Raw genomic sequence first — 23,826 nt, 5'->3', positions numbered from 1 at the left:
TTTTAAGATTGGTAGCCATTTGGATTGCTTGGCATTTAGATATTTTAAGATGGCTGATTTAACCTCTAAAGGCGATTCCCGGCGGTCGAACTTCCTATGTTTGTCAGAAGTGGTGCTTGCAAAGAATGCAAATGGCTTTACTTCCCAGTGACAAGATTGAGGATTCAGCAAGCAAAGTGCAGCTTTGGTGGAGTTGCCAAAAATCGACTGAAAAGAGTTATAGTGGTATCGCGAGTGTTCAGGAACTCCTTCAGTTCAGATAGCCATAGTCACTCTAGGCTATTGTACAATTTACTATTAATTAACTTCATTTCATCTAGAGCTCAAGACTCAACGTTTTGAAATCAGCTATCTACATACGTAAGGTAAGGCATTAGGGGGCGTTTGGTATGGGGTGATCATCCCAGGATCAAGAATGATATGGGTGGAGATGATAAAATCACCGCGTTTGGTTGTACCACGGTGATCCTACATGGCGGTGATCCTAAATCATCTTCACTCCTCAAATCACAGCCCAACTCGGTGATGGGATATCTATCATTGAGGTTGGAAATCCAAGATCACCCTAGAGCAGTGATACTAAGTTGAAAGTTAAAGAAAAAAAATACCCCTCAATTTAGCAAAAAAATTGATATATCAATATACCATCAATATATTATGTCAATGTTATATATATATATAATATTATGTTGATATTATATATTATATTAATAATATATTACTAATCATATTATTATCCTATTATTATTGAAGGGTAAGTTTACGTTATAGTAGAACTATATTATTATATTTTATATTTATATAATGAAATATTTAATATATTACTCTTATTTACCTTATTTTCCTAATCAAAATAATTATTAGTATTAAAAAATCTATTATAAGTATAAAATAAAAATATTAATTCTAAAATAAAAAATAACATATTTTTATAAGATTAATAATTTATAGGAGTAATAAATATAATTTATATGATTAATAAAATATTATATGGTCAGTGATCTTGGATTTCCGTACCATACCAAACAAGTTACTCATAGATATCCGGAAATTTTTAATCACTAGACCATGGCCTACCAAACACATTGATCTTAGATTACTGGAGATCAAATCACTCCAGCATTCGGATCACCGGAGATCTTAGACCACCGTAGTGATCCTGTTGGGCTTACCAAACGTCCCCTTATTGTCTTCCTTCCCTTCTTTATCTAGATCTACTATTTGGTTTCCTCTTTCCCTAGTGATTGTGGGTGGAGATCATGGTATCCCCCTCCAAGAAAGAGCTTTTCAGTGGTCAACTGGAATCTCGTGAGGGGCTTTAAGAGTAGCTGGCTGCATGTTCAAGGATTGCTTCTTGAGGTTAAAGATATCACGTTCTCTCCTTTTTTGTTCGTGTGTATGGTGTTAAATTTATATGGATGATTCTCCATTTCTCCATGGGTTGGCACATGGAGGCATGGACTACTACAAGAAAATACACTTTCAGCGACTAAAATTCTAGTCGCCGAATAACCATATTTGGTCGCTGAAACCTTTTCGCGACTAGCATACCCTTCGTCGCCGAACCCTAGTCACTGAAAGGCTTTGGTGATCAATATTGTGTGGTCACCTAAGGTACACCAACAACGACCAACGTTTGGTTGCCAAAGAAAATTATCAGCGACCAAATCTGTTGTCGCTAGTTTCAATGCCGACCAAATAGTTGGTCGTGGAAGGTTTGTCTTCCGCTACCAAAAAAATGGTCACTGAATGTCTATCTTCCCCCACCAATAGTTTGGTCGCAGAATGTATTGGAATGCATTGGTAACAAACATTTTTTGGTGGCAGAAAGTATTAACCTATATTTAATTAACAATTCAAATTATAAGCTTAATATTTATTTTTGGGCTCGTTCCAAATCCTGTACAAACAACACAGCCTATCCAATATCCATATTGCACAATACATTTGCTCATCCAAATAGAAGTATACACAATGTTGGAGAATCCATAATCATTCATTATAAATATCATCATCTATAAGTCTAAAGTCAAGCATACCAATTAACCATACATCAAAATGTTTCATCCATACCATATGTTAAGGTGATAATCATCACCAAACACATCAAAATGTAAATTAAAAATTCCAAAATATCTGATGTTGCTATTCATCCAAACAACCATCATGTAGACAAAAATATTATTATACCAAAAACTGGATTCTGCTTGTAGACAACTCCATCATGACATCTGAACAAAAGCTATCCATGTACCAGAAACTAGATTTCACATGCTCATAACTCCACCATGTATCTGAGAAAGCAAAAAAGAATACACAATCAATAACCACATATGAATAATAATTGATGCCGCACAAATGCGGAAAAAGAGGAGGAGAAGGAAGAACAAGAGAGGAAGAAGGAAGAAGAGGTTCTAGAGACACAGGAAGAAGAGAAGGGGAGGAGGAGGAGGAAGAATAAGATCTGGGGGAAAAGAAATTCTTAATCATTCATTAAACCCTAATCATGAAAATAGTTCCCTATATATAGGGCCCAAATACACAATTTGCATAAACCCCCCTTACACAGAAATAAATCCTAATGAACCCACAAATAACACAAATAAGCCCTAAAATGCAAATAAGCCCAGAAATAAAATAAACCACAAATAAACCCTAGAATGCAAATAAGCCCAAAAATAAAATAATAAAATAAATATGCAAATAAACGAGTCTGGCTCAATCCGGGGGCTCAGGATCATCTGGATGAAGGGCTCTGATGTCCCCATCAACTCCTCCCGGGTGAGAAAAACTCGACCCCGTCGAGTACAGGTCTGGCCGGCTGTCGTACTGCTCCAGAAGATCGGGGTCAATGCGCTGCAACTGTGCTTTGGAAATCTACGTCACATCAGACTTTGGTCGACCTTTCCACCGAACAAGGTAACGTTGGTAACCACCGTTCCTGCTTGAAATAACCTGCTCATCCAATATATGTTCTATTTGTTCTCTACGTGCATGAAATTTGGGAGGTGGTGGCTCAACAGCAGGTAATAGGGCAGGGTATCCAACATAGGCAGGTATATCAATAAAGGGGTCAGAAGGCAGGAATATTATCTTGTTGTATGGGACTAAATCTTCAATATTAAATGTTGCACTAATCCCATAGTCATCAGGAAGATCCACAACATATGCATTCGAACTGATTTTCTTTAAGATTTTGAACGGTTCTGCACTACAAGTTTGCAATTTCTTAAACGTATCTGAAGAAAATCGTTCAAGCCTAATTCTTATCATGACGTAATCTTTTTCACTTAACTCTTTATAACGTCCGTGTAAATCAGCAAGGAATTTATATTTTAAATTATTAAAGTGACTACAGTTGCTGATTTCTCGATGCAATGAATGTGGATGTGATACAATTGATTGTGCAGACTCAAAGACTCTATACTGATGAGACATGAAAAATAGGTCTATGGGTTGCCTAAGTTTGTAATCATGCACTACTTCGAATGGACTCATACCTATGGACTTGTTAACCGAACTATTACATGCAAACTCAACTGTCGGTAACATTAAATTCCAGGTCCTAGCATATGCATTCGGTCTGAGCCTATGATGTAGAAGGTTGGGCAGAGATGCTCCGGAAACTAGATCGATTGCGCGTTGGATATCATGCATTGGAGAAAGTGCATCCGGAAGATCATCAGGGAGTGCATCAGGAAACTCCTCTAGAAGGGAAACTACTACCGGGGAATGTTCAAGGTTGGACTCCGCATGGGTAACTTTAGCTACAAGTGCCAATTCAGATGATTGGCTCTCAATATCTGTCACTACCTCTTCCACAGTCGTAATGTGAAGTGGCTTGGTTGTACTTAGATCACTAGTCTCCCTTTGGGAATCATTTTGGACAAAGTCTAATTCTGTAGGTTCGTCTTCAAGGTCTTCTTCATAGTCTTCTATATTTGGTTCATAGACTTCTTCGACATATTCGGCCTCTTGGTTCCTAACTTTTGGTTCAGTAATCGGGTAGGTCTTAGTGGAACATTGGGGCGCTATGTGGCCGAATTGTTGACACCTAAAGTATTGGGTTTGGTGCCTAGGAGAGTGGGGAAGGACTACAGGTGGTGCGACCAAACCGATTTTAGGTTGGGCTGTAACAGGGGTTGGAGATTTAGGGGTCCTAGAATTTTGCACGAGCTCACGGATCTCTTGTCTGAATTCCTTGTATCCAGCCCGTATGGCAACGATCTGTTCTAGGATAGACCTCAAAATGTCAGAATTCATGGTAGCTACAGGGGTTTTAGGTTGATTGAGATAGTACTCCATATCACTACAGGTTGGCATGCAATGATGACACTAGGTGATGATGTGAAATGCAGTGTCACTAATGAAACCCTAATAACTATGATGTAGGACCAAATTTGATGCAGGACAACCTACTAATGCAATCTATTATGATTTCAGAAATCAGCAAGTCTTCACAATAATAGCTTAAATTTAAATGTTGCTGATTTTTACTTCGGTTATTCAGAATTAAGGATTAAGATTATTCAATTTAAGAAATTAGATTGCAATCAAGTAGTACAGTTGTTCTGATCCTAAATCAATATGATCGAATAATATTGAGAAACGTCCTGTTACTAGGGTGTGCTAATTTAATGTCAAGATTTAAAGGGTAATAGGACGGGTTCGGAAGTGAGAGGTTCAATGTTCTGAATTATAACAGCAATATAAGTTTTCAAAATGTGGCTATCATGCAAGAGAACTAGAACATAATTAAATGAACAAGCCAGAAAAAGTAGAAACCTATCACCTGTGGCGGATGCAGTCAACCGGAAGCGTCCGTTGTGAAGTCTCGAACACAAAGTTGGCGCTGGGCAGAGCTAGCTGGAGTTGTAGACCTGGATCTACAGCACAAAGATTCCTGGGCTGTCGAAATGGGCTGAAGAACACTCTGGATCGGGCCTGAAACAGGGCCTGCAGCCAAGGGCCTTGGGCCGCGCTTCAGCAAACGGCACACGGGCCTGGACCAAGCCCGTTCTGAAACTGCCTGGACCTGGGCCGCGCTCAAGGAAGGTTGGCGCGCGGGCCGGGTGGGGGAGCTGGGCTTGCGGCCTGCTGACCTCGGGCTAAGGTCAGGCTGGTGGAGCTCGGGTGTGGCGTGATGGCACCGCTAGGATGTCTCCTAGTCTCGGGTGAGAAGAGAAGGCCGGATGGAGCTCGGCGAAGGGACGCTGCAGGTGACCCGCTCGGAGGAGACGGCGCTCGGAGGAGGCTCGGACGAGGGCTCGGGCGGCGGGAGGCACTCAGGCGGTGTTCCAGATCATAAGATCAGGATCTAGGATGTTGGGGTGAAGAAGAAGGGCTCGGGCGGCGAGAGGCGAGGGCTCGACGGCGGGGAGGCACTCAGGCGGTGGAACTCGGACGGCGGAGACGACGACAGCTCGGTCACCGGAGGTCGAGCGGCGACGGCTCGGGGTGCTCGGACGAGGTGGCGGAGCCGGAGGGGCGCTCGGCGGCGGCGCTCGGCGACGAGGCGGCGACGGGCAACGGCGGTTGCACTCAGACGGTGGGGAGGCACCGTGGACGAACGGCGGCTCGGCGAAGACGGCGTCGGTGGCGATGGCGGCGGAAACCCCTAGGGTTTCCCCTTCGTCAGGAGCAGAGGTAAGCAGGTTTTTTTTTTTTTTTTTTTTTTGTACGCACATGCGGTCACGTGCGGGCCTTTTTGGACCCGGGTTTCGGGTTATCGGGTTTGAATCTTACCCGCTACGCTGGCCGTCTTCAATCTCCGACGGATTCGTTAGGGATGCGCCGGATTTCGTGGCGGTGGCTGCGAGGCGGGGCGGAGATCGCGGCAGCGGCTGCGGGCTTGCGGCGACCGACGGCGACCAACCGTGGGACTCCACGGCGGCGGTCCCCTCTGCGGACACGACGCAGGTGGTCGGTCTCAGGCTTCCGCGGGCGGCAACAGGGTGCCCGATGGTGGCGGAGTGCTCGGGGCGCGCGGCGACACTTCGGAGGGGGCGGCGCTCGGCCTGGTGGTGGCGTGATGCAGCGGCGGTGGAGCGTGGGAGTGGTGGCCGCGGGCTTGGCGGCCGGCGGGACGGGGCCGACGAACAGGGGTCTTCCCCTCTTTGTTTTTTTTTTGTTTTTTTTTTTTTTTCTCTGATGAGAACCGAGAGGGAGGGAGGGACCTTCTCTCTTTTCCTTCCTTTTTTTTTTTTTTAAGTGTGTGTGTGTTCTTCTGGTGAGCACCGAGGGGAAGAGACAGATGATGTCTCAGGTGGGATTTTGGTGGAGTGGATGACTAGGGCGGTGGAAAGGGGTTTCCTTTTTCCTCTGGTTTGAACCGAGAGGGAGAGAGATTCTTTTTTTTTTTCCTCTCGGTTGGGAAGAAGTAGCCGGGAGGGATCGGGGCTTTGGCAGCAGGGGCAAAACCAGCCTTGCTCTGATACCAAGTTGATGCCGCACAAATGCGGAAAAAGAGGAGGAGAAGGAAGAACAAGAGAGGAAGAAGGAAGAAGAGGTTCTAGAGACACAGGAAGAAGAGAAGGGGAGGAGGAGGAAGAATAAGATCTGGGGAAAAAGAAATTCTTAATCATTCATTAAACCCTAATCATGAAAATAGTTCCCTATATATAGGGCCCAAATACACAATTTGCATAAACCCCCCTTACATAGAAATAAATCCTAATGAACCCACAAATAACACAAATAAGCCCTAAAATGCAAATAAGCCCAGAAATAAAATAAACCACAAATAAACCCTAGAATGCAAATAAGCCCAAAAATAAAATAATAAAATAAATATGCAAATAAACGAGTCTGGCTCAATCCGGGGGCTCAGGATCATCTGGATGAAGGGCTCTGATGTCCCCATCAATAATAAACTAAAATTCAAGTATAAGTTCATAATGACATTTTGTTTAATTTGGTTCAAATCTCTAAATAACTTACGTAATATAAATGAGAATACATACCAACGAGTATTTGTACCACCAGTTGAACACATGGCCCCATCATGATGGATAGATGACTTGTGTATTTGAGTCTTTCCCTTTAAGAACTCTGTCATCAAACTTGTAAGATGTGCAATTTGCTTCTGTTTTTCCTCTCGCTCTTTCTTTTCCTCCTCTCGCTCTCTCCTCTCCTGCTCCAATTGCCTCCGCAGCTCCTCACGCTCTATCTCACGCTCCATCTTCATCTCCTCCATCTCAGCTTTAAGTTTCTGCAACTCCCCAACATGGTCTTGTGACACACGACTAGGTGTGGAAGAAGATGAAGAGGGCTTCGGCCCATCCCCAAATCCAAGAATGTATCTCTTCCTTTTTCCAAGTGCCTGCCTAGACATCTCCTCTGATGTTAATTGCACACCGGATTGGGAAGATTCTTCTCGCAAGCTTAACATCTTTGACTGTCAATGCAAAGGTAACAACAGAATTAAATGTATATAACCTTGCAAAAGGATTAATCCACTCTTTGTTCTTCTTCGTATGCGTTTTCTTATAGAATTCTGAAAATTCAAGATTTTCAGAACCATTAAACTCCGACTGCAAAGTATAATTTAGATTAGCATATAGCCACCACATAATAAGAAAACTAAAATAACTGACAGATCTACTTGCATAAAAGGATTCCAAAAATATATTTGCAATAAACTAGAATAAAAAATCTACTTGCAGCAAATTGTCTATTTTACAATAGCCAAAACTATCCCATAGACTGTTTCACAGGCAGTTCACTAAAAATATAACCAGTACATACTCAAAAACATATTACCTGTATAGTCATTGTTGCAACAAATGACCGAGATCCTGAACAATGATTGTACTCAAGCTTTTTCCTATTCTTTTTGCCAGCTTTTGATCTCACCTTCAAAAAAATACAAATTAAAAATCTAAAGAAAACATTATGATCAAATATTTTACTTATAAACTCTGAAGCACTAAATATGTAAGTTACCTTGTGTTCTTTGCTTTTCCACACATCGTCAATTAAGTGGCGCCAATCCTCATGAGTCACATGTTCGTATGGATGACTATAAGGGTTCACATGTAAAACGTTCTTAAGATGCTTGTAATGCAATTTCATATTGTGCCTCCAATTTCTGTGAATATTGTAGCATTTTCTGTGGACAGCTTGCTGAGCTACTAGATTGCCATGATAATCATCCGAGATTTTGAACTTGTCCTAAAAACATAAGTAAAATCATTATGTAGTATGATCAATGCAACTATTACAAGTACCTAAAAAAATATTGTGCAATAAATAATTACAAGGACAGATTATATGATAGCAGATTGAGTAGCCTCGTCTATATGCCGCCATGTCGGTATGCCCTTAATTGGATACATTCTCCTAATATACACCCCAAACAGATTGGCTACCTTTGGGGCATTAATACCACATAAAGCATTCCACTCATCAAGTACTGGAACAGAGAGCTTTTCTCCGCCATTCTGGGCAATGAGCTTATCAATTTTTTTCCCAACTGTCTTACCCCGCACGCGCTTTGATGATAAACCTGCTAAAATACTTAAATACTTTAGGCCATAAGACAAACCTGCTAGTGATAAAGAAAGAGAACGCAAAAAAAAAAAACACAAAACCACTGAAATGCCATCATTTTACCAAGAATATCTTAGCAATAACAAGATTCAGAAAGATGAGTTTTCTCACCCACGCTGTTGGCAATAATAGGTGGACTTGAAAGCTCATGGGTTTGTTGGGTAGAAAAGGTGGGGAGCAGAGTAGGTTGGGCAGCCATCACGGGCACAAGTTCAACATCTCTAGAAGAATTCAGTCCTTCATTATCAGATGGCAGATACTCTTCATCATCATCGCCATTGCTAATCTTGTTCGGTCCTTCATTACCATTCTGATTTGAACCAAACAATGCCTTGGACATGCCCGGTATGCCAAGAGCCTCTAATCTCATTGAGTTTATTTCAATCCTTTTTTGTCTTTGCCTTTCGTATCCCGTCAGCTTCTGGGACAAGCACCCAGGCTTCACAAATTTTGTATCTACTTTGTGCATCTTTCACAATAAAAACGAGACAAATACATTACATTCAGCCATAAAGAAAAATGAAGTAAAAAGTAAATCACACTCTCCATAAAAAATAGAAGCATGTAAGATAAAAATGGATCATTTTCATTAACATAAAAAATAGAAGCATGTAAGATAAAAATGTTCAACTTTTCTATAGATAGATCATTAGAGAAATATATCATGGCTCTAAATCTATATATGTATCACTGTCACTATCAATGTCTTCTTCTTCATCACTAGGCTCCTCCATTACTTCATCGACACTCCCCCCGGCTTGATCTCGCCCACGGCACTGCAAAATGACCTCCTCTTGAATAATTTCAGCATCAATATCATATCTGCGCAAATCCATTGTGGTTGGCTCTTCAATGGAAATTGGTTCAACGTCATTGGTTTCATCTTGTTGGAACGCATGATTGAGAACAATGGTTTCTTCAACATCATTGGGTTCTAAATCACTCATCTGTGGCACATCCCATATACCTCGATGCTTGAATCTTTGGACAACTTTCCAATTGCCTCGTCTCTCTGCAGTGTCATTAATATAGAATACTTGCTGCACTTGACTCGGTAGTACAAAAGAATCATCTTTGTACCACCGACTTCTTGTATCAATGCTAGTGCAATGCGCATCAATGCAGAAAGTTTTTTTACTTCCAGTGTTGAACTATTCGCATTGGAACAAGACGACTCGTTGTCCGAACATAAATGTTAATTCCCAAACTTTGCACAAGTAACCATAGAAGTCAATCGGTTTCCCTTCGTGGTCCCCTTCAACAACTAACCCACTATTCTGGCTTTTACGGCGGTTGTCACGTTCGATGGTATGGAATCGGACACCATTACAAAAGCACCCTGAATATATGTTGACTATCGGACGAGGACCGTTGGCCAATGACCATAATTCATCAGTAGCTTCCGGTGATCGCTGGTTTCAAAGTTGAGTCATCTATAACAAAAAAGTGACATAATATGTTACTTCACTTTCAAATACAAGGATAACTCAAGGTGCCTACATGTTAATTAATTTTGCTTACGCGATCTTTGAACCACTTGGAAAATTCTTTACGTTGCCTGTTTGTGATGTCAACTTCACTCTCACCTTGTATGTAGTTCTTGTGTTCCCTATTCGACATTCCGTAACGTATAAGTAACATATAAGTCTAAAACAACTAAATATATAATAGCTGAACCTTAATAAGCAAGTTAAAAAAACATACTCTCGATATTGATCCACTTCTAAACTATTGTATAAGACAAACCATTCAGCCATCTCGAGTTCATTGATCGGCACATCAGGTCCCCTTCGGATTAACCCAAATGGTCGGGCACTTTGAGTGAAGCCTGCAAACCCCATGCCATGATCACCACCGTCATCATTCCTTTCTTCTCTGTTAAACACTATTTCGATTCCATCGAGGTACATTGAGCAAAATGTTGTACTCTCTTTAGAAATATAAGCCTCAGCGATAGAACCTTCTGGGTGAGCTCGGTTGGCAACAAATCCTTTTAGAACTCCGAGTAACCTACGATAAATTATAGCTCAATGCTAATAGAAAAATTCTTACTTGTACAATAATATACATGATTACTATTCCTACTATACGGTTGCAAACAATTACCTTTCAATTGGTTACATCCATCGATATTGCATTGGCCCTCCAAGAATAGCCTCGCGAGGCAAGTGAATAGCTAGATGAACCATGACATCAAAGAAGGCAGGAGAGAAAATCTTCTCAAGCTTGCAAAGAATAAGAACAATTTGGTCCTCTAATTTTTTCAAATCAGCTATTTGTAATGCCTTGGAGCACAATTGCTCAAAGAAATTGCCTAATTGAAATAATGCAGTATTAAGTTCTTTGTTGAGGAACCCACGCATTCCAATTGGAAGAAGGCGTTGCAAAAGAATATGATAGTCATGACTTTTTAGACCCGATAATTTACCACCTTGAGTACTTACACAGCTAGAGATGTTTGCCGCATAGCCATCTGGAAACTTAATTGATTTTAAAAAATCACAAAACCCTTGTTTCTCTTGCGGGGACAATGTGTACAATGCTGGAGGCTTCTCATAAGATCCGTTCGCCTGCTTTTTTAGATGTAACTCCTTCCGTATACCCATATCTGCCAAATCCATGCGTGCTTTTTCTGTATCCTTGCATTTCCCATCTACGCCCAGTAATGTCCCAACAATATTTTCTGCAATGTTCTTTTCTATGTGCATGACATCCAAGTTGTGACGCAGCTTGAGTGTTTTCCAATAAGGGAGATCAAACAAAATACTTTTCTTGGCCCAAATCGTGTCATCATCTTTGCCCCTTTTTCTTTTCTTATTAATGCTTGGATGCTTGCCCAACGGCTTGTATGTCCCTGAATTAATTTGCTCCAAGATCTCTTCTCCCGTGAACTCTCGTAGCCTTGACCTGTCCTCACTTTTACCATTAAAGAGCTTGCTCTTTCGCCATATGTGGTTCTCAGGCAAGAAACGCCTCGCACCCATATAGCCAATCTTACTCCTCAAACGTTCTGATGAAGCATCTTCGTTACAAATAGGACAAGCCAAATAACCTTTTGTTGGCCATCCAGACATGTTACCATATGCAGAAAAGTCATTAATGGTCCACATGAGAGCAGCACGCATTCTAAATGTACTTCCACTAGAGGCATCATAAGTTTGCACGCCATCCTTCCAAAGCTCTTTCAACTCATCAATTAATGGCCTCAAGTAAACATCTATTTCTTTACTGGGAGCCGTTTTTCCGGGAATAAGCAATGACAGCATACAAAATTGCTCTTTCATACACTTCCAAGGTGGAGGATTATAAGGCATCACGATAACGGGCCACATACTGTACGATGTGCTCATATTTTCAAAAGGATTGAGACCATCGGTGGCTAGCCCTAACCTTACATTCCGCGGATCCTTGGAAAACTCAGGATGTTGCCGATCAGAGTTCTTCCATTCCTCCCCATCAGTTGGATGTCTTGATGTTTCGTCATCCACTCGCTTCTCCTTGTGCCATCTCATATCTACAGCTATTTTTAGGGACAAAAATAAGCGCTTCAATCTCGGTATCAGGGGAAAGTACCGCAAAATTTTATGAGGGATCTTTTTACCGTTACCATCATTCAGCTTATATCTAGGCTCATCACATGTAGGGCATTTCTACAGGTTCGCATTCTCCTTCTAAAAAAGAGCACAATCATATTTGCATGCATGAATTAGCACATATCCCAAACCCAAATCTCGTAAAAAATTTTTGACTTCATAAAGGGTCCGTGGAACAGACTTATCACACTCCGGTAGAATTTCCTTGTATACCTTCATGTTCATGTCAAAAGAGGAATTGCTCCACTAGTTGTACACCTTAATATGAAGCATCTTAATAATGAATGATAATACTGTAAAAGTTTTGCAACCAGGATAAACGGGTCGTTGAGCATCATCGAACAACTTATCAAAATTCTGTGCATCCTCCCTCCCCAAGTTATTAGGCAATTCATTAATATCATCATGTTGTAGTAATCAACTCAAAGAACTCAAATAAAACTTAAATAATTTAATATCACTGAAACAACTGATTCCAATGCGTACCTCTTTGATGTCGTTTTCTTTAGATCCAAAATAAAATAGATAATACCTGTAGATCGGTCCGAGGCGTGTAGTCACTGTCTTTGAAAGAGATTCGCCTCCTTATATGCACCGGATTCTGGCGATCCCTTCCCAAGATACAACGGACCGTTGATTTTGTAGACGTGCACAGTACTACAAAATCTCTTGAACTCCGCAGGAATTTTTCTGTATGCTCGTACAAAACTGATTCAAAGCCAAAAGATAAAGAGTGATCGGCGAAGAGGAGGCCAACCACAAGATAACCCCTCTTGTCTTCTCCCCTCACCACTTGAAAGCCAAAAAAAAAAAAAATCCGAAAAAGCAAGGAAAACCGTAGAAGGAAAAAAGCCCTCTAACGGATGTGAAGAGAAGGAATTAATGAGTGTGAGAGAGCTCTCCTCTCTCTCCCATCTGGATCAACGTTGGAGCCCAACGTTTGTATTGCATTTAGGATGGCTTTAAATGAGTTTAAATGGGGAGAAACGGTTCACAACCGTTTTAAATTTCAAATTCAAAACCTCTTACATTCCCCACCATTTTGAAATTTTGGAAAAAAAAAAAATTGAGATAATTTTGAAAATGTCAAAATTTTGAAAAATTCAAAGTACGAGCATTCAGTACACTTAGCTTTCGATGAAAGGTGTCTTTCGGACTTGAACCTTCATCTAGTTGGTATTTTGCCATCCACACCGGTCCGAAGTGAACAAAGTCTTGAACTTGGACTTTATATATAGATTTTAAAATACTGAACAACTAAGAGTTGACCCTGCATATGAGTTCCATCGGGGTAGCGCATTACGGCCGTGCGCAGGTATCTTGTTTTGAGAGTGTCTCTTAGAGAACAAGCCTTAATTCTCTATTTGACTGCGGCCCCACAGTCACACTCACATCGGTGATATCTCCAAGGGTATACTGCAACTCTATACCTTGCTATAATAGCCTTGATATCATTAAGGCATTACGCCATCCTCCTGTCTAGTGCAGTTGAGCACCTGCTCCATAGAGATGGGTAGTGAACTGAGTTCACTTTAAATCTGGTGCTCCTACCAACCACTTAGTTAGCTTGTTTGTCCCATTGAACCTACATCTTGGGATCTCCAGTCAGATAGGTTGGGTTGCCGCTGACGGTGACTCAAAAATAGGCTTTAAACCCATCCCCCTCGAAGCATATTGAACTTGTCCTCTCGACAAGCCCTTGGTCAGATGATCTGCCAAGTTCTCCACTGATTTAATATAACTTAAAGTTATAACTCCAGTAGAGGTGAGCTTCCTTAAAATTTTATATCGAAGCTCAATATGCCTAGACGACTTCGAGTTGTGATTTTTACTTTTCACTTTTGCTATAGTCGCCTGATTATCACAGTTAATTAGAATAGCAGGAATAGGCTTATCCATCATGGGGATATCTGATAACAGACCCCTAAGCCAATCTGCTTCTCCACCAGCTAACTCTAAGGCAACCATCTCAGCCTCCATGGTGGATCTAGTAATCAAGGTCTGCTTGGAAGATTTCCAAGCGACTGCACCACCACCTAGTGTAAAGACAAATCCACTAGTGGCCTTTGTGTCTTCGGAATCAGAAATCCAGTTAGCATCACTATACCCTTCTAGTACAGTAGGAAAACCAGAATAGTATATCCCGTAGTTAATGGTACCCTTCAAATATTTAAGAAGCCTTTCTATTGCATTCCAATGTGTTTTATCGGGATTACTAGTGTATCTACTTAGTCTTCCTACAGCATAGGAGATATCTGGTCTTGTACAGTTAGATAAATACATAAGACTTCCAATTAATTGAGAATACCTTAATTAGGAAACACTATCCCCACTATTTTTCTTTAATTTTATGCTAGGATCATATGGGGTGCTAACTGGCTTGTAATTTTCGTACCCAAATTTTTTTTAACACTTTTTCAACATAGTGAGATTGACTTAGAACAATCTCATTTTGTGTCCTTCTAATTTTGATTCCTAAGATTACTTTAGCTAACCCTAGATCTTTCATGTCAAAATTATCACTTAAGTATTTCTTTACTTCAAAAATTGTGACATGTTCACTACCAAAAATTAAAATGTCATCTACGTATAAATATAGGATAATAATAGACCTATCAAATATTTTCCAATATACACATTTATCGAAGTCACAAATATTAAAGCCATATGATAAAATGACTTGGTCAAACTTTTCATGCCATTGTCTAGGAGCTTGTTTTAATCCATATAAGGATTTGACTAGCTTACACACTTTATTCTCTTGACCAGAAACTACAAAACCTTCTGGCTACTCCATATAAATTTCTTCATCTAACTCGCCATTAAGAAAGGCAGTTTTTACATCCATCTGATGGATTTCAAGTTTATATGATGCTGCCAATGCTATAAGCACTCGAATTGTAGTTATCCTAGTGACTGGAGAATAAGTGTCAAAATAGTCCATTCCTTCTCTTTGACTAAAACCTTTAGCAACTAATCTAGCTTTGTATTTTTCAATGGATCCATCAGGATTTTGTTTCCTTTTAAAGACCCATTTGCATCCTAGTGGTCTAGACCCTGGAGGTAAGTCGGTTAACACCCATGTATTGTGTGAAAGGATTGATTCCATCTCACTTTTAATGGCTTCCTCCCATAGAGGTGCATCACTAGATTTCATTGCTTCAGCATAAGTCAAAGGTTCATCTTCAACAAGGAATGTGTAGAAGTCATCTCCTAGGTTTTTCTCTATTCTAGGTCTCTTGCTCCTTCTAAGTTCAACTTGGGGTTCTATTTCAGTGTTATCATTTTGTGATTTAGAGGATTCTCCTATTTCTAACTTTCTCTTTTCTTTCATAGGAAACACATTCTCAAAAAATACTGCATCATTCGATTCTTTAATAGTGTTCGGTGTAATGTCAGGTACATCTGATCGTACTACTAAGAATCGGTATGCGTTACTATTTTCCGCGTATCCTATGAAAGCTGCATCGAAAGTCTTAGGAGACAGTTTAGTCATCTTGCTAGAGTTAATTTTAACTTTTGCAAGGCAACCCCAAACTTTAAAATATTTTAGACTAGGTTTTCTACCCCACCATAACTCATATGGTGTTTTCTGGTTATCTTTAAATGGTATACGATTAAGTATTTTACATGCTGAAATTAGAGCTTCACCCCACAAATTGTTGGAAAGACCAGAACTAGTAAGCATTGAGTTAATCATGTCAAGAAAAGTTCTATTTTTTCTTTCAGCAACTCCATTTGACTGAGGAGAATAAGGGGCAGTAGTCTCATGTATAATCCCATGTTCCTCACAGAATTTTCCAAATTCTATTGAACTATATTCTCCTCCTCTATCTGACCTGAGTCTTTTTTATTGTTTTCTGAGTTTGATTTTCAACCTCTGATTTATAAATTTTAAATTTTTCTAAGGCTTCATCCTTAGTTTTTATTAAATATACATAGCAGTATTTTGACATGTCATCTATAAAGGTAATAAAGTATCTTTTTCCTCCTCTCGTCAAAATACCGCTCATTTCGCAAATGTCACTATGTATTAAATCCAGTAGGTTAGAACTTCTACTTGTTGATTTAAATGGTTTCCTAGGTTGTTTAGCTTGAACACAAATTTCACATTTTTTGTTCTTCTCTAAATTATATTTAGGAATTAAATCTAAATTCATCATTCTTTTGAGAGTATTGTTATTCACGTGTCCAAGTCTACTATGCCACATCTCTAAAGAGTCAATATGCATAACAAGTGAAGAAGAAACATTTTTATTCATATTGTTGCATGGTAATACACTCAATTTAAATAACCCATCAGCAACATAACCCCTCCCTACAAATGTCCCACCTTTGGTAATTACAACCTTATTTGATTCAAACACTAATTTAAATCCTAATTAACTCAAAAGAAAACCACTAACAAGATTCTTGCGAACATCTGGCACATGTTGCACGTTGTGGAGAGTAATAATTTTTCAGATGTGAATTTCAATTTTACTTCTCCTTCTCCAATCACTTGTGCAACACTGGAGTTGCCCATGGTCACAGTTCTCCCTTTAACCTCCTGTCCTCGGTTCCAGCAGAGCCAGAACTGGTTATCATGTTTGCCTGAGGAGTCACTTTGTCACCTTGCCCCTTGACCTTGTCCTTTCTATGTCTACACTGTTTGGCAAAGTGTCCTGGTTTTCCACAGACATAACATGTTCTCTTGCTCTGTTCCTTTTGAATCTTTGGTTTTGGCTTCTCAAAGTGTTTCTTGGGTTTATTTCTCCAGAAGTTAGTTTTCTTCGTTTCTACTAAGTTTGCTTTTGCATTAACTTCTGAGTCAATACCCAAGTCCTGTTTATGGTTATTCCTGTGTTTTTCTTCTATTTGAAGGGACACTAGTACTTGATCCAAAGAGAGGGTGTGTCTCTTATGCTTCAAAGAGACTTTAAAATTTGTCCAGGAAGATGGAAGCTTTTCTATAAGGGCTGCCGCCTGAATTCTCTCATCTATAGAAATTCCCATTGCGATGATCTTCGCCACTATATTCTGGACTTCATGTGCTTGATCAATTACTGATTTGTGATCTACCATTTTGTAAGAAAAATATTCTCCTATGATGAACTTTTCTTCTGATTCAGTTTCTTTACCATATTTTGACTCAAGTTCATCCCACAATGTTTTAGCTGTACCCTCAGCTCTAGAGTAGATGTCGTACAAGTTATCATTTAGTGAACTAAGTATCAAACTCTTACACAAACGATCATCTTTATCAAATTTGTATTTAGCAGCTGATCTGCCGGGTTCATGATCCATTGGGTCCTTAGTTGAAGGATTGTTTGAAACCACATAAAATAAATCTAATGTGTCCAACCAAGACTCCATCTTTGTTTGCCATCTAACAAAATTCTTTCCATCGAATGACTCGGGTTTCAGGATATCGTTTAATGAGTTCTTAACTTTGTCCATCTTTGTGTTTCGGAAACAAATCTCTTTCAAAAATGTTGTAATAATCAACTCAAAGAACTCAAATAAAACTTAAATAATTTAATATCACTGAAACAACTGATTCCAATGCGTACCTCTTTGATGTCGTTTTCTTTAGATCCAAAATAAAATAGATAATACCTGTAGATCGGTCCGAGGCGTGTAGTCACTGTCTTTGAAAGAGATTCGCCTCCTTATATGCACCGGATTCTAGCGATCCCTTCCCAAGATACAACGGACCGTTGATTTTATAGACGTGCACAGTACTACAAAATCTCTTGAACTCCGCAGGGATTTTTCTGTATGCTCGTACAAAACTGATTCAAAGCCAAAAGATAAAGAGTGATCGGCGAAGAGGAGGCCAACCACAAGATAACCCCTCTTGTCTTCTCCCCTCTCCACTTGAAAGCCAAAAAAAAAAAATCCGAAAAAGCAAGGAAAACCGTAGAAGGAAAAAAGCCCTCTAACGGATGTGAAGAGAAGGAATTAATGAGTGTGAGAGAGCTCTCCTCTCTCTCCCATCTGGATCAACGTTGGAGCCCAACGTTTGTATTGCATTTAGGATGGCTTTAAATGAGTTTAAATGGGGAGAAACGGTTCACAACCGTTTTAAATTTCAAATTCAAAACCTCTTACACATCATTCATGAAAGCACCCATGTAAACAGCTTCCAGCATATTAGACAATTCGTCCCTATCATCGGTGCCATCCCCAGCCATTCTATCCTCAACATCTCCACCATTGTCACAGTTAGCATCATTTGAAATACAAGATTGATGCACGTGAACAGATTCTCCATGTTGCACCCAAGTCTTGTAAGAAGGCGAGATTCCTTTCAACATCAAATGAATCTTGACAACTTGAATGCTTTATTTTTTATCATTCATGCACTCGACACAAGGACCCCAAATATCATTTGCTGAGCCTAAATTTGCCACCACAAATTCAATAAAGGACTTCACCCCTTCTCTATATTCTTTACTCTTCATTCTATTTTTTATTGTCATCCAACTCTTGTCCATTTTGACTGACCTACAAAGTACTTCATCAAGTTAGATTGATTAGTTTATAGATTTATTTTTGTACCCTGTAAAAAAAAACTTGCAGCAGAAAACCAAGGGCGGCCCAATACATTTGGGGGCCTAAGACAAATTCAGTGAATGAGGCCTTTTCTTTTTTTTTATTATAATAATAATAATAAATTTTAATAAGTATAAAATAGTTAAAAAAATGATATGAAAATAGATAGCTGTCAAGTATACTATTTCAACAAAGATGCATGAATCTAACAAAGATAGACAAGAAGCCCCTTCAGTTTAATATAATCCTTGAATAGAAGCATGGAAAAATAATTAATTTAAAAGAAATCCTATCCCACCATCTTCCATCTCCCATCTCTCCTTCGATACCCAAGCTACATCATAGCACGGCAACCATTCAACCCAAACAATTAAAAGAATCTCCACCCTCTAAGAAGTCCATCTCCAATCCCCCTGTCTTTCTTCCCGATGGCCCAGCTGGATCAGGAGTAATGTGAGGGAAGGAAAACCAAGACCAAAACCAAAAAAGTGAAGGGATGAAAGCCAACCAAATCCCTCCCCTCTCTTTCTCTCCACCAAAACAAAACTATTGTCCCCAAATCCCTCCTTGCTCTCTTTTCCTGCCGGCCCAAGAAAAGGCCCTCGCCCCAAATCCCCTTCGCCTCCTCGCTCTCTCTCCCTGCCGGCCTGACCGGAATGGACCTGGTGAAGCCCGGCGGCGGCGGCGGCGGCGGCGGCGGCGAAGGATGAGAAGCCCTGCGGTGGCTGCGGTGGCAGCGAAGGAGGAGAAGCCCTGCGGTGGCTGCGGTGGCGGCGAAGGAGGAGAAGCCCTCCGCGGTGGCTATGGTGGCTGCGGCGGCTGCGGCGGCGGCGAAGGACGAGAAGCCCCCCAACGACCCCCACCTCTCCCTCTCCCTCTCCCTCTCCCTCTCCCTTCCGGCCTCTGCTAAATCAAACAACGGAGGACCCCCACCTCTTCCTCTTCCTCTCCCTCTCCCTCCCGGCCTCTGCTAAATCAAATAATGGAGGAGTACACATACCTTGAAACGCCGACGCCGGGCGAACGGGCGAACGGGCGAACGAAGAGGCGACGGGCGAACGGGCGAATGGAGAGGCGATGGGAGAACGGGCGAACGCGATGGGTGAAGGCGACGGGTGAAGGCAAAGTTAAAGCAGAATTTACCCAAAAAAAAGAGTAAAAGCAGAATAGAGGAATAGGGAATTAGGGTTTGTTTGGTTTCTCACGTCCCCTACATGCATACTTTTTGCGACTAAATTTTTTTTAGTTGCTGGAGGGGAATCTTTAGGGACCAAAATATAGTCGCCAAAAATTTTATCTCCAGCCTGCGCGAAGCGCCAATTTGGTTTTGCTTTTCCATGACTAAATATGTATTTAGTCGGTGTAGGATAATTATTCTGTAACTAACAAGAATGTTGGTCACAGATAGCCTTATTTTCAGCGACCAAACTTTAGTCATCAAACGTTTTACCTCCACCCCGCCAACTTGGTTTTGATTTTCCGCGACCAAATATGCATTTAGTCGGTGTAGGACAATCATTCAGTAACTAACAAGGATGTTGGTCGCAAATAGCTTTATTTGCAGCGACCACTATTCATTTAGTCGCCGAAAGTGGTTGCCGAAAGTGTATTTTTTGTAGTGTGTGTTTTGCAGTTTATCATCAACCCTGCCCCCCACCCTCGAAAAGAAAAGGTAAAAAGAAGACAATTGATACAACTTTAAAAGTCATAAGCAAGGTGGGAGACTTAGCTAGTTGGTCCTATTGTCTAATTTCATGCAATCAAGAAACGGCCCTAAACTTAGAAAGAGCCCTGATAGGAAGAAGGCATGGTCCTCAACTCTAGGTAGAGATGGAAGAAAGCATGGCTTGACGAAAGAATCAGATCCCATAATCCAAATTAAGGATTTGCTGGGTGCCTTATGGAGTATTGTCTCTAAAATAGTGAATTATTTTCATCTTATTATTTAATAACTCATAATCATATCTTGTTAGAGAAATATTTGCTACTCGACAATTTTAAGCAGACTTTCCAAGCACTTAAAATACTGTTCAATAGATGAAAACAGGAGGATTTATAATCCCGATCCATGCTGTCACATAATTTTTAATCTATTCCATTTGAATTGGAACTACATTTATACTTCAGGCACATTAGTAGAGCTGCATACGAATGCAGAAGTATGAGCACATTTGCACACTGTTGAAAAAATAATTTGTAATTTTCGGGAAGCTGAAGAATTATGGATTAGTCTCCCATGTATCTGGAAGCTAAAGAATCAAGTGGAAGAACCTAGAAGATGATGGTTTAGTTTCCAATGTATTTTGGGTTAAGTGTTCATAGTCACTAATTAATTTTCTATGTACTTAGAACTTAAGTAAACTAATTAAGAGTCATGTAGAGATCAAAGAGTCACCTTTGTGGTAGTCTAAGATTTTTGATCCTGGTACAATATAAAATGGTTATACTTCTCAACTTTTCAATTCCTAACTATAGAAAATAAAACTGGAGTTGTGAAGAAATTCTCTCTCTCAACCTATTTTAATGAGGAAAAAAGTTTGTGTATTCTTTTATAGTGTTTCTATGCATTTGCTTGCAATGGTAATAGAAACAAAGATAGAAATGTATAACAATAGATTTCAAGAAAATACTCTAGGAATCCTACCTAATTTTCCATGAATATCCCAAGAATATATTTTGATAATCTCCTAATGGAAGTTATACGATAATAGATTTCAGGAATATACTTTGGTAATTCCTTGAATATGCTTTGATGATCTGACTAATCTCTTGAATATTTGGCTGCATGATCTTGGAGATTTCTTAAAAATTTGTACGGTCAACACCTTTTAGCAAACTAGAGTGGGTAACACCGAAAGCTTGGAGTATGTAGTTGGAAGCATTAGAAGAGCCCGTTTGTAAAATTATCAGCTAGTTGATTGGAGAAAGAGATGAATCGAACATAAAGTTGATGATAAGCCACACATTTTCGAACAAAGTAAAAATCAATTTTATGTAGGATTTGATATAGTTTTCTCAGTTTTACCATCGTCTGATGTGACAATAATCATTAGTGATGGAGGAAGAATCGATCCATCAACGAGATCGCACAATTGGTTGGCGGTGAAGAGAGGTTGGATGCATTTAAGTTGGACGGCAACTAAGAGAAGAGTCTTTGGCATAAAGATGTGAAGACTTGAAGATGATGCCATTTAAAATGCTAGTTTCGATAAGAATGAAAGAAATAAAAGGATAGAAATTGCAAAGAGGTGCTTGAGAAATTGCAAGAGAGACTTTGATACCAAGCAGAAAAAAAAAAAAAGAGAGTTTGTGAAGAAATTCCCACGCAACCTACTTTGGAGAGGAGGTTTAGATATTCTTTTATTGTGCTTCTATACAATTGCTAACAATGGTAATAGATATAAGGATGAAAATGTAAAACAATAGATCCTAAGAATATGCTCTAGGAATTCTACATGATCTTGGAGATTCCACGAATATCTCAAGAATATGCTTCGGTAATCCCTTAATAAAAGATATATGATAATAGATTCTAAGAATATGCTTTGGTATTTTCTCCAATATGTTTTGGTAATATCTTGAATATTTGGCTGATTAGCACTAACTATAGCTGCTTCTTAATTTTTTAATTTCTCCTTAAGAGATTCAAACCATGCTAAACTTCTTTGAAAAGAATCTAGACATTAGCGGATTTTGAGAAGTTGTCTAAACGTGTATTTATTGTTGCTAAAAAAAAAGTCCTCATACAACATTTCAAGAAAAAAGGTATTTTTAAAAATTTAGTAATTTGTAATATCATTTGAGAAGTACATTTAAGAGAAATAATGTAACAAGAAAATCAAAGTCTAAGAAAAATCTTTTACAAGAAATTAGAAATCTAACTTTTAATTTTTTTTGTGAGATTGCACCATATCTTTTACATATAGTAAGTTTGTATATAAAATATAATTAAGAAGATAAACAATTTAGATTTTCAAAAATAGATTTTTGAGAACCAAATTTATCACGGAACGAAACGGTTCCTTAATAATAAGATTTGTTAGTCATTGCATGACTTGAGCTTACCTATATCAATAGCATAATATGTCAAATAAATCTTAAATAATTTTATGAAAAAGATATATTAGCACCACTAAAATTATTGCAAAACTTATATAATATCTAAAATCTTAGCTGTAGTCATATACATTGTAGTCAGTCTTTTTGAAAAGCAGCAATTATATAACTTTTTTTAGCTAAATCAGCTATGGTGATATGTGATAGGCTAAATATAAAGGGAGAAACATTCAGTGCTGGATGATTTATAAAATAGCATGCAACAATGATGTTGTGGTTCAAATTTGGCCCGAGGGTGACCACACCGGAGGAGTCGAGGGAGCCGCCGATGGTTAGAAGAAGAAGACGAGGGCCACCTCCTACGCAACGGCGGCAACGGACTTGCAGAAAGCCTCACCGGTGTTTCCGGTGAGGGCCCTCCGATGATCAAGTTAGAATGTGGTAAATTTGGTCTAGCCAAAAAAGTTCCTTAGAAGTTACCTGACTAGGCTATCTATAGTCCCGGTAGAGAGGCCCAGGTGGTAGAGGCACTGTTCGCCCTCATCATGAGAGGGGGCGTGGCTCTGAGCCGAATGGCGCGCAGCTAAGGCTAGTTGGTGGCGTATAGTACTGTCCGTTCTCGAAAATAGTAGGATGTTGACAGCCACAGCATAGTATGCCTAGAGTAGTCATGGTGCAGTCTTTTGACTGTCGAGGGCCAGCTGTCGAAGCATGGCCGGTGGTGTTGTAATGTACGATCACGTAGAAGGACGTGGGCGTGGTTGTTGGTGAGGCCGAGCCCGTTGAGAGGTCGCGTCATGCGTTTGGTGAGGTCAGCTAGACGGGCGTTGAGGGTAGTTCAGCTCCCTGTGTCCTGAAGTGTGCTTGGTGGAGTGCCCCGAACTCGAGGGTCGGGGCGCACTATTGAAGTAGGCACCTCGAGCTCGGTTGGGGTGAGTCGGCGAATATCGGAGACGCCACAAACTTGGTCGGGCAAGTTGGCGAATATCCAAGGCTGATGGAGCTTTTGCCGAAGTCCGAGGCCGAGCTGATTCTGGGCCGGACCGAGGATTCAACCGGTCGGTGTTGGCATTTATTCGGCCAAGACTGA

The 23,826-nt window shown here is 40.1% G+C and overlaps 1 protein-coding gene and 1 pseudogene across 3 annotated transcripts; both read right to left on the bottom strand.

Annotated features, from left to right (window-relative positions):
* Positions 1–1,968: 1,968 nt before the first annotated feature.
* Positions 1,969–19,780, bottom strand: LOC149753114 (uncharacterized). Of its 3 annotated transcripts, XM_089924215.1 has the most exons (6): positions 19,681–19,780; positions 8,662–9,019; positions 7,945–8,509; positions 7,762–7,854; positions 6,963–7,396; positions 1,969–2,294 (listed from the first exon to the last, which is right to left on the bottom strand). In XM_089924215.1, coding segments are annotated over exons 3-6 (657 nt in total). In that variant the 5' UTR covers positions 8,074–8,509; positions 8,662–9,019; positions 19,681–19,780; the 3' UTR covers positions 1,969–2,293. The 3 variants fall into 3 exon arrangements, 1 of the variants encoding a protein (XP_089780341.1); XR_016395888.1 differs by lacking the exons at positions 1,969–2,294; positions 6,963–7,396; positions 8,662–9,019; positions 19,681–19,780 and adding an exon at positions 7,460–7,495 and having other exon boundaries at positions 7,945–8,265; XR_016395887.1 differs by lacking the exons at positions 1,969–2,294; positions 6,963–7,396; positions 8,662–9,019; positions 19,681–19,780 and adding an exon at positions 7,460–7,495 and having other exon boundaries at positions 7,762–8,375.
* Positions 13,749–14,426, bottom strand: LOC149753115 (secreted RxLR effector protein 161 pseudogene; annotated as a pseudogene).
* Positions 19,781–23,826: the final 4,046 nt, after the last annotated feature.

This window comes from Phoenix dactylifera, chromosome 7 (assembly GCF_051530095.1).
Source record: "Phoenix dactylifera cultivar Ajwa chromosome 7, Ajwa_hap1_PhDact_Kaust_v1.1, whole genome shotgun sequence".
NCBI classification, from domain to species: Eukaryota; Viridiplantae; Streptophyta; class Magnoliopsida; order Arecales; family Arecaceae; genus Phoenix; species Phoenix dactylifera.
This window is presented reverse-complemented; position numbering and strand designations above follow the sequence as displayed.

Coding starts and splice junctions, on each gene's coding strand:
- LOC149753114 (XM_089924215.1), bottom strand. CDS start 8,073: ATGAAATTGCATTACAAGCATCTTAAGAACGTTTTACATGTGAACCCT. Junction 7,855..7,944: donor GGAAAAGCAAAGAACACAAG/GTAACTTACATA, acceptor ATTTTTTTGAAG/GTGAGATCAAAAGCTGGCAA. Junction 7,397..7,761: donor TTGCAACAATGACTATACAG/GTAATATGTTTT, acceptor TTGCATTGACAG/TCAAAGATGTTAAGCTTGCG.